The 11,276-nt window shown below is 41.5% G+C and overlaps 1 protein-coding gene across 1 annotated transcript in view; it reads right to left on the bottom strand.

The window, feature by feature from the left end:
* Positions 1 to 7,660, bottom strand: part of rcor1 (REST corepressor 1) — a 16,068-nt gene extending 8,408 nt beyond the window's left edge. Inside the window, exons 1-4 of the mRNA XM_008398703.2 lie at positions 6,888 to 7,660; positions 6,743 to 6,802; positions 2,164 to 2,244; positions 2,004 to 2,056 (exon numbers count right to left, since the gene is read on the bottom strand). Coding sequence (XP_008396925.1) covers positions 2,004 to 2,056; positions 2,164 to 2,244; positions 6,743 to 6,802; positions 6,888 to 7,077 — 384 coding nt within the window. The 5' untranslated portion in view covers positions 7,078 to 7,660. The remainder of the gene's footprint in view (positions 1 to 2,003; positions 2,057 to 2,163; positions 2,245 to 6,742; positions 6,803 to 6,887) is intronic.
* Between the last annotated feature and the right edge of the window lie 3,616 nt (positions 7,661 to 11,276).

The raw sequence follows: 11,276 nt of genomic DNA, 5'->3' as shown, positions 1-11,276 counted from the left end.
TTTGGTCATCCAGTTTTTGGTAGAAAGAGAGAGAAAAAAGAAGAAAACAATAAATAAATAAATCATGCAAGTGGAAATTACTGAGTTTGTTTGAATTTATCATGTGATTAACTGACTGATTGCTTATTACGACAGCCCTCATGCAGCCCTCTCCCAAGACATATTTTTCCACCCTGCCTCAGTTTCTACCAAACCAGAGGGACATTTTGTACCAACTCAGCCTACCGTACCGAAATTGGTCAGTTTGTACCCACAACGGGGACATGCTGTACCAACCCCGATTCAGTTTGTACCATCCAGGGGAACAGTTCATAACCACTTTTACATCCAACAGTTCAATGTAATTTTCTTTACTGAACAAAAATATAAACATGTCAAATATTGCCATGTGGAACTAACAACTGTAAATGAGCATTTGCTGACATTTTATTGTACAAAAGTAATATTTCTCTTGATTTGTGTATAATTTTCAATCCAACTTGCTGTCAGTGAGCATTACTCAGTGAGTTGTGCTTTTACTCAGTGCATGGGTGGGGCATGTCCACTGGGTGATCAAACAAAATGAGCAACAACTGGACAATCCTTGGACTGGGGACAATAAAAGACCACCCCAAAATGTCAAATTCTGTCACAAGTCATAAAGCCTCAGATGTCGCGAGTTATGCTGGAGCATGTCATTGGCATGTTGGATGCAGGGATGTCCACCACAGCAGTAGCTGCATGGCTCAGTGCCCATTATCGGACCATCAGCCAATTAAGGGTTTGTTTCCAACAGACTGGCACTACTGCAAATCGACCTCATCCTCGTTGGCCACRTGTGACCACTCCAGCACAAGATCACCACATCCGGCTCGTCCATTTGAGGCATCGGCTAAGACCAGCGACACACACAGCCGATGAGACTATTGGTCTGCACAACAGAACATCACACCTCAGACTGTCCGTAACCGTCTATGAGAAGCCAACTGGGTCAAAATCAAATTCCTCAACCTGACCSCTATCATGTTCGGAGGACTGTTAGACCACTACAAATGGCCATACCACGATGTGATATGAAGACCAGTAATTACTGAGTTTCTCTATATATTGTGYAACCAAAATGTTCAKAAATCTCTTATATTTGACATGGGGCATTTATATTTTTGTTCAGTGTACCGATAGAGTACTATACTGAAATAATAATCAGTTAAGTTAATTTCCCCTGAGATTTAGTGATTTTATGACAATTTATCTCCATAATTTATGAAAAATATTGAACTAAAATGAAAAATATATGTATATATATTTTTTAAAGAACAAAATGGCACATTTGGGTATGAATTGGCCAAGTGGTGAAATAACCAGGTGGTCCAATTAAAAGTGCATGTTGACATATAATTCTAAACAAAGTCAATAAAAAGAAGACYTCTGAGGCATATCTAGATATTGTAGCTGTAGATCMTTTCAGGTTGAACAGTTGTTTTGGTCTGTGAGGTGAAAGGTCACCCAAAGAATGCCTGTCAGTAACCAACAGAACAGAATGAAAATCATCATAAATGTGTCAGATACACTTTAAGCATCATCTTTATTTCTCTCCGATGCCATCTTCTCCTGAGACAAGGACATTAATCGGCATAATTAGTCTATAGCCATAGCTAAAGCCARGTTTACATGGAAACTACAGATGAATTCAAGAATCAGTTGTGAATAGAATCAGTACATTTTAACTTGATCAGCCCTGGCAGGTGACGGAGCAGTGAATGCACCATACCCAACTTATTAGAATCAAACAAGTAAAAACCTTCCACCAATGGGAACCCACTGAAAGACACTGAACAGTCTATGAGACTTTTCACAAAGTCTCAGACTGTTATTGAATGGTCTCTCAATGACAGTCCACTCGGAGAAAATGAAGAAATTCCCACTAACTGTTTCGGGCCGACATTTAATAATAATCCTCTAGAACTCCTCCTGGTCAGAGCAAGAAGCCGRTGCTGTCTGAGAAAACTGCAATAAATATTCACCTGTTCCATGTTGTAGCCGTGTTTCTCTTTGGCGATGACAATGTACTCGTCCACTGCAACACAACACATCGTTAGTCTGTACAGCATGGCGCTGAAGCCCCCRGTGAGGCGCTGAAATGAGCTGAGCTAACGCGATAAGAAGCCACTGTCCGTCTCTTACACTGAGTCTGGTTCAGGCAGCTGCTGGGGATCCAAACCAGCATCCCCAGGTTGTCTCTGAGGTGAGCCGCTTTGGCGACATCTGGGAACAGAGACACAGGACCGCAGAGAAATTATATATATATATATATATATTAGAGATGTGCCGATCAGGTTTTTTCCTGCCGATTCCGATCACCCATGAGGGCCGATCACAGATACCGATCACATAATTATTATTTTTTTAATCATGAGCACTACCGTTACATTATGTGGAAAAAAGAACCATGAATTCACCTTATTTTAGATAAAAGCTTTTAAATAGCTTTTTCCAAGAAAAAAACWAAACAAAACAGGCATTGTGCAAATTGTACTGCTATCAATAATACTATCTTTAACAGACTGAAAACATATGACGGCTCTGAATAGGCTAAATAATGCAAAGAGCCAAAATAAAACTTCTCAACATTGCCAAAAAATTCAAGTATAAAACTTAACATTCAAAGGCAAATACAGGTTCCATTACTATAAACAATCCTGAGTTACTGAAGGAAAACTTCCTGATAGCATGGCGGCTAGCTGATTACTACTAGTTCTGAGTGGCTGTTTCTGACTGAGCGGAGTAATTATGCAGAACAGGGAGGAGATCGATTCTTTTTTCAGAGATTATCTGTCTCATGTTAGGACACCGAAAGTTTTAACACTTATGTATAATGTATTTTTTTAAGTTAGATGCTGCAGCTTTAAGCAGAGATTCGGTGTGAGAGTCACTACCAGCTGGAGCAGAAGCGGCGCTCCGTCTGTGAAATATTACTACCTGTATCACGTAGCAGCGGTTCAACAGCGAGAGCAGAACCAGCGTCTTACATCGCAGCTCGAAGACTTAAATAATTTTGGGGGTTATTTGTTTAGCTTTCTGACCGTCATGCTAATCCGGGTGAGTGTTTGTAGCTGTGCGCTGCTTTACCTGCTATCTGATTGTCTTTTTCACTGCAGTGAGCCTCGATGTAGCCAAACTCCGTCACATGTTTTTATACCATATTAGATTCGTCGTGTTGATGCATTTTGACGTGCTTCACTTTTCCGCCGCAACACGCAAACTTCCCCATTCACTCAGTGCATTATAATTCCACACGACATCGCTTAGGATTTGTTGCTGCGCGGTTGCGCAGTGTGAAGGAAAGAGGAGACCAGCTGCACAGGCAGACTGCGAAATGAGATGCRGGTGATCGGTTTGTGTKATCGGCAACAAGAGACCGTGATCAGCGATCACCGATCATACACTTTTTCACGGAAATCGGCCGATTATGATCGGTGGCCGATCGATTGGCACACCTCTAATATATATATTAGACATTTATTGTATCCATAACAACCAAGATCTCATCTGTGGATGATAAAGAGCAAGTGAAATAGGACCATTCCTGCAATAACCATTGAAAGAAAAATGCGTTTGTAATTTATAAACTCATTTGTGAGCCTCAGATTTGGCTTGTGCAGCCTCAATTCAGAAATGGCACAAATCAGGCCCACTGCCACAACCACTTGATGTATCTGCAGACTTTTTAAATGGGCTCAGTATCGGAGATCTCCAAATCAGGCCCACTGCCACAACCTCTTGATGTATCTGCAGACGTTTTTTCATGGGCTAAGTATCGGAGATCTCCTTGTAAGTGAAAGAGCTCTTTATGGAAGGAAGACTCTCACTATTATTTGTGCTTATGTATCAAACAGAACACTTCYTGGACTCTCYGGATGGTATTCTGGACCCCAATGCCCATCTGGGCAATGATGAATCCTAGTGGGATGTAACTTGGAAGAAAAGCCTCTCAGGTCCCAATAAGAGGTTTTTGTTACTGTTGAAAGTTTGGTAGTGAGTTTGATTCGGTTTGATTCGGTGATTCGGTGGTGGAGGCGACTGCCAGACAGACCTGGGGAAGCCAAACAAGGTGAAGGTGGACTGGTAAGGTTGGTGCCGGAATGTGTTTGTGAGATTTTCTCACTCTTCCAGGAGAACTCCTCTCATGTCCCAGATGGGGATGTAGACATTATATCTGACAGGATGTGACAGGCTCCTGCCGAAAACCTTGAGGAGTGTACCAAACAATCAGAGCAGTGCATTTGCTCATCAAGAGAGTATATTGCTCTGATTTCCATTTATCTGCGGGTCCGTGACTCAGCATGGCTGGAGGTAGAACACGCCTGGTCCACCCATCTGTTGCCTGAAAAAGATGTTCACTCTCTACATTTAGTGTTGAAAATCTGGCCATTACAAGAGTTCCCATCCCCACCTGACAAACATGCCCACTAAACACAGAGACAGTATAGATGGGTGGAGGGGGAATGTTCTAGCGCTCACTGTRCTGCTACATTGTAATTGCTTAATATGACCCCCAGGGTTTCTGACAGGAACGTGTCGCCTTCCAGGAGCTGTTCCTGGTGAGTGGCAACAAGAGCGTTCCTTTGGGGACAGCAGTAGTGAATGAAACCCAGGAGATGGAGGAGGCCCTTGGGGCTTGGTTGTTCTTGGACACTCCAAGACAGCAGACAGGTACCAGACGGTCAGAACATCTACAGCTGTTCCGGTTACACAAACAAAAAACTCAGGAACAGAAGGAAGTCAGAGAAGTTATGGAGAAGGCTTTTTGGTTGGCCTCGTGGAAGATATAGAAAAGTTCTTGACGACTCTGCGAAGACAACCATCCCTGGTTCAAACCTACAGTATATGTAGCAGAGTTTAGATCAGGCTTATAAAAATCCAGCCTGACCTGGTCTAAGCCGATACCCATTGTGTCTGAGCCCGAGCCACCCTGACTAATTACCTCTAATTACAGGCCTGCACCTGACATAAACCTGACATATTATTCTAATTATGATTTTACTGCTTTTGTTTCTAGACCATCATTTAAGTAAGCAGTCTCCCGTTTTTAGCTTTTGTTTAACGTCTTCCGGCTCCGTCTTGTTGCTTGTTGTGACTGCAGGGTGAGTCAGGTGAAAATCATCTGGGATGTGTGATTGATAGGAATCTGTCGCCGCTGCTGCTGGAGCCAAGCAGGGAGGAACTGTGTGAGCAAGCAGACCTACTTAATTTATTTCATCAACAGATTAAACTGCCTACTTCTTTACTTAAGCTAATAAGTAGATTAACACAACTTTATATTGTGTTTTCTTGTTTGGCTTTCTCTGTGCTGTGTGTATTGCAGGTTTATTAAACACGTCACAGACGCTCGACCCGAACTGAACTGAACTGAATGGTTGGACGTTGGAAGCAGCAGATCGAGGATCTTCTCATTAAGTCACCGATATCTCCATGATGGGAGCAGAGTTTAAGAACTCAGAAGGTGAATGAATGGGAGACGAACTGATTTACCTCTAGGTGTTCAAGACCATGAGTGTGTAGCTGTCATGGTTGAGATGCCTCTTCAATGTAGCACAGAGAACTAGGACTGGGTTTGACCTCGTCCAGACTCTGCCTCAAGCAAAGGAGTTCGAGTATCTTGTTGCTAAGCGATAGTGGGATCAACTGAGGAATGGATGGATGAATTGGAACTTCATCTTGTTTTTATTTGACCTTTATTTATACAGGTTTTCTCATTGAGATAAAATATCTCATTTACCAGAGAGACCTGTTTTGATAAAACAAAAGATAAATAAATGAAAAACAAAGTAATTAACAAATCTGACTTAGTTAAATAGGTGATGAAATACAATATTAGCTTTTTGTCTTAAAAGACATTTGAATTTTCCCATAGGAATGACAGTAGATAGTTTCAGATCCTGCTGTTGGGTGTTCCACTTTGATGGAGTTTAGTAAGAAAATGTTTTTTCCCCCAARTTCTGATYTGATCTTACACATTACGTGTGCAAATGTAAGAATAGCAAAAATACTAATTATTACAAAAATGGTGCRTTCTGTATGATAACAGCTTTAAAAGGTCACAAGAGTTTGTTCAGAAACAACAAAAAGTATCTTAAGTTTTAAACACTGAAACATGTTAATGTGATTCTATCAGTTGATAGAATCACATTCTATTGAAATAAGGTGATTCTATCAGTCGATAGAATCACATTCTACCAGTAAAAGGATTCTACTGATAACCTTCTATCAGTAGAAGTCTATTATGCTTTCTACTGATAGAATTCATAATAGCCTTCTATCAGTAGCCTTCTCATAGAATGCGCAACGCACATTCAATTGTGCAGTTAATTAAGGGATTATATTAGCTAGTTTTATAACATTTTTAATTTTTCAGTTATATTTTTTATATTATTACATGTATACGACACAAACACTTAACCACAGACAACATAAACTAGATGTTAGCTAAGCTGCGGTAAGCAACAATAGCTCTGGAAAGTTCCCAAATCAAATTCTGTGTAGGGCCTCATACAGTCTTGGACCGCCCCTGGAAGGCTGTTCTCCGTCTTCAAAAACATTTAAAATTATATTAAACAGCTGCAGACAGAGACGACTGGTTCGGAACCAGAACACCTTCATCTGGAACCAGTATAACAGGAATAGAGGATGCAGTTTCGCTCACCGATTGTTCGAGGCTACCACGCCGCCTCTGGTCTATTATAAGCTACGTTCTAATTCTTACCCGGGTCAAAGTCCGGAACCACGGCCTGGTACTGCGGTCCGACGCGCATCCCTCCTCCACCTGAGCGCACAAACACACATCAGAACTTAGRCAGCTGGAAGGAGAAGCCGAACATAATAGTTGTAGTGTGACCGTGGCTACCCACCATGGTCCTCGTCACTGCTGGAGCCTGAACTTCCTTCTTCCCAGCAGCTGATGGTGCTGGTCTCATTACCGGACAAGTTCTTTCTGCCGTTGTTCGCCGCTCCTCCGGGGTAGCCGCTGCCGCTACTGGCCGGGGCTCGGCCCCTCTTCTTCACCGGAGCCTCTGAGTTCCTCTCCAGCATCGTCGGCATCAGGAGGACGGAGCCGGTTCAGGCTAGCACTTAGCCTGTTAGCTTTCCTGCCTGAACCAAAGCAGCCGAGTAGGCTGTCTGAAAGTCGGAGGAGTCCAAAAAGTTCGGGAACCAATAACCGAGTCCACGAACGATCACATACAAGCAGGCGGACAGGCGGAGGACGGCCCGGACACCAGCAGCAGCAACTACCGAGAGCCAGTTCCAGAAAGTGATCCAGGAGAGCGAAGCATGTGAGGCTGATCGATCTGAGAGGAGAATCTGAGTGGGATCTCTGCTGCCATCACAGGTCGTCCTCAACAGTGCCTCTACAGAACCTGCAGCTCTCACACAACATCACTTTGTTCAGGAAATAATCAAAATGCACATATTAATACAGTTACAAGCAACAAGAAAAAAATAAAATAAAACATAACATTCAATCACAGGAGCTGGTAGGCCATGAAATTACCCGGGGTTTAGCTTGGAAATATTTGAGTTTTAATGAAATACTTTTAAAAAATGCATATTACTATGTTATTCAAGCAGTTTGGGGCCTGACTTTTAGAGCCTAAATTACAACAAATTCAGACCCATTTCATTTAATTTCGACTTTGTTTTTATTTCAAATTCAGAAGCACTTTATTAATCCTAAAGGGGAATTAAATRTTGCAACTCTTATTAATTCAAATACTTCAAAGAGTCATTGTAGATGGTGATGGCCGTTGGCAGGAAAGACCTCCTGTAGAGGTCTGTCTAACACCGGCTTGAAGAAGCCTCTGACTGAAGACGCTCAGGGTTTTTCCATCATTTTCTTGATTTTTCTGTAAAATCCTTCTTTGCACCATCGTCTCCTGAGGCTCCACAGAYAACTGAACTACTCTTCTTAGAGGTATTGTTCCTGCGATATCACGTCAGACAAATAAGATTTAGGTCCAGACTTTGACTAGACCACTTCAAAAACTTMATTTTGTTCTTCTTTTCAAGGCATTCATTTGTGGACTGCTGGTTCTTTCAGGTTRTTGTCCTGCTGAAGCTTGAGCTCAAACTTCAGGAGAGGGTGGGCCATTAAACAGCTATTCAAACCAATCTGGTACTGTGTGGAAAAAGTAGCGCCAATAGTTAATTTGTTAATGAACTATGAGTTACCATTGTTTTTGAAAGGTTTAGTTAAGTTTATCAGAGGTCTGATTACAGCCTGACATGTAGAACATGAAGTAGGCTAACATCACTTTCTGCCAAAAGTGATTTTGTTTTTTTGACAAAATTGTCTTTGGTCAATATTTTTAGGAAGGTGACATGCAAAAACATGTGATTGTTTTATTTCGTTGACATCTGTTTCTGTTATGCGATSCTTTTATGAATAATCAGTTCTGCAAAGAGGACAGTCAGGGCTGACCTTCCCTCTTTCCAGGACCTGCACAGGTCTGGGTTCAGGAAAGGAGCAGCTAGCATGTTTGCAGACCACACACATCCTGGACACAAATGCTTCKACTGTAATCTCCAGGTCATCTCTGCAGTACAGAAACCAGCTGGTAAGGAGACAGTTTCTTCCCCAGGCTGTTGCTGAACACAAGGAACACTTTACARCCACTCTGCTGYGGAACAACATAAACATACTGCTCTGTCACAACCTGCCTTTCTTTTCTCTTTCTTATTAATAGAAAAGAAAAGAACAATTAGCTGCAAAGACATGTACATTTTGCTCCTTCATCCTCATCTATAGTTGAACATATTTACACTGTATGTCTGCATGCAGTGATCACCTGAAACCACAGTCTGCTCCTTGTTTGTGCTCACAGTCTTGGCCAGTAAAGCTGATTCTAATATGTTTGGGACTTTCTGTGTTTCCTTTGATATCCAGTAAAGCATTTTGTTTTGTGTTGCCTTATCTTAAAAATATTAATTGCTTAATTTTTGCATATCACAAGTTTTTTTTTAGCTGAACCTCATGTCCTGGCGACCCCAGGCAGAAGGGTTCGGGCCCTGTCCTTTGGTGCTGACCTCAGGTGTTGGTTGATGCATTTCTCTGGGAAACGGGATGCTCTGTGATCGCTTTACCGTGCAGACAGATTACTGAACTGTCATGTGAACAGTATTAATCCAGCTGCAGATGTCAGACTGTGGTTTTATGCTGGTTAAAGAAGAACAAATGCAAAACACCTGAACAGATCGAACCAAACACTGCTGAGGGTTTTTCCTTTTCTGATATTCTTCTGTTAGAGGGAAATGCTGTGGCTATTTTCCTGAAGAACCAAACAAGCCACATTGTATCTACACATTGTAACGTTGCCATGGTGAAATATGTTCACACTCAGGAAATACCTTTTCATCTGCAAAGTTGTGCTACAGTTGTTAGTATGTCAATAAACATACTGACTRTAGAAGTGATGGAGATCAAATTTGTTCCTGCAGCATTTGTTCTATATCATTTACTTCCTTGTTCACTTGCAATCTTGAATATGAATAAAAAACACTGATGACTTTGGTTATATTATTGAAAAACAACTGCCTGTTTCATGTTGCTTTTTAGAAATCCATCCKTCGTTATGAGAAATGGGAAAACTAATAAATGGATGTAAACGGACAGTAAACACATGACTAAAGAAACAAACGGCTGCACTTAACAGGCATTAAGAATGTGTTCAACTTCAGAAATGGTCCATCTTTTTATGTAATAAATATTAAAAGTTTGAGAAAAAAAACAGCTGCATATGTTGAGCTGTGAGGACGTTTTGCAGCAGCAGGAAGTGGCAGAATTTTGAGGAAAGATTAATTTAATACAGTTTAGAATAAGACTATAAGATAAAAAAGAAACTGTGGGAAAAGTGAAGAGCTGTGAAAATGTACTGGATGAACTATCATCAAATCAGACTGGGTTATATCATAGCTTAGGACTGGATATAAAATTGCACTTGAATGAATTGTACCTGAAGTTTTACAGTAAAGAGTCCTTTTATTAAACAGGTTCTATGTAAATGAACTGAACAGTGAAATTAGATTTATATGTTATAAAACATTCCTACTGGCCTGAATTATAGATTAATATCTTTGCTTTTTTGCTTGTTTACTGTTCTGCTTTTCCCTTCTTCTGTTTCTATAGGTTCTGTGGTTCTTATTTCCTTACTCTGATRAAAACCCAGTTCTGGTTTAGAGAAAAACAAACAATCGATCTAGTCCTGAACATGCAGCGGTATGTTCAGTTTGAAGACTGATGGGGGTTTTTATGTCACAGATATTATTGTTTCAGTTTTATTTCATCTTTTTGTCAGATGTTTCTGTGGCATCCATTAATAAACAAGTCATAACTTTAAAATTCAGTCAGGTGGGTCAGAGGTCGGTGCAGGAGGAAGTCGACAGTGCCATCCACCTGGAGGCTGGGAGGAGAACTGCAGCGGATCCCTCAGGTTGAGGATCAGCCTCTCCAGGTCTCCATCAGATGTGATGTCATGGCGACCGGCCTGCAGCTACTCACGTCCTCTGGATGTTTGATCTTTGGTACCGGTACCAAACAGGAGGTCTTCCATCGTTGTGGTACCTTCCCCCTCATCAGGCTCAGGCTGAACCTCTGGAGCCTGGAGCTGATGCCGTCTGTCTGGACCTGCACCATCTCACACCTCAGTCTGTCACTGCTCCTTCCTCACCTGAAGAGRTGAAAGGGACAAGATGGAGGTGGAGGAGATGACGGAGTCCTCTGTAGTGAAGGGGGCGGATGATGGTGGATGATGGCTGAGAACTAGAATGTCACACTAAAGGTGTGACATTCACCTTTAGAGAAGGTCGCACCTTCTCTAAAGGTGTGACATTTAGAGAAGAAAAATCCTTAAAGATGATGTGGCTAACAGCAGGGGGGCGGGGCCAAGGSCCAGGAGGTCAAACCTGTTGAAGAACTGGTTCAGGTCGTATGACCCCCAACCCTTATAAGTCTCCTACAGCCTGGGAATTTGGTTTTCTCACAGCAAGTYGATCTTTATGCTTGAAGTTCTTGATGWTTGTGAATATTTGATTTCAGTGTTACCAAATAACCAAACATCCCTCAGTCAGAATGTCTGAATGAAACCAGCTGCTGGTTCTTATTTATACTTTCCTCTGAGATTCACTCAGATATTGTCAGCAGGACAAACACAATGCAAAGGTTTTGATTAAAGTAAAAACTTTATCAATATTCAATCATTTCAATCAACTGAGAGGCAAATATGTTAAGAGAAGAAATGTACWAA

This window comes from Poecilia reticulata, linkage group LG22 (genome assembly GCF_000633615.1).
Source record: "Poecilia reticulata strain Guanapo linkage group LG22, Guppy_female_1.0+MT, whole genome shotgun sequence".
Taxonomy (NCBI): domain Eukaryota; kingdom Metazoa; phylum Chordata; class Actinopteri; order Cyprinodontiformes; family Poeciliidae; genus Poecilia; species Poecilia reticulata.
Note: the sequence above shows the minus strand (reverse complement) of the source record. Positions and strands in the feature narration are given on the sequence as shown.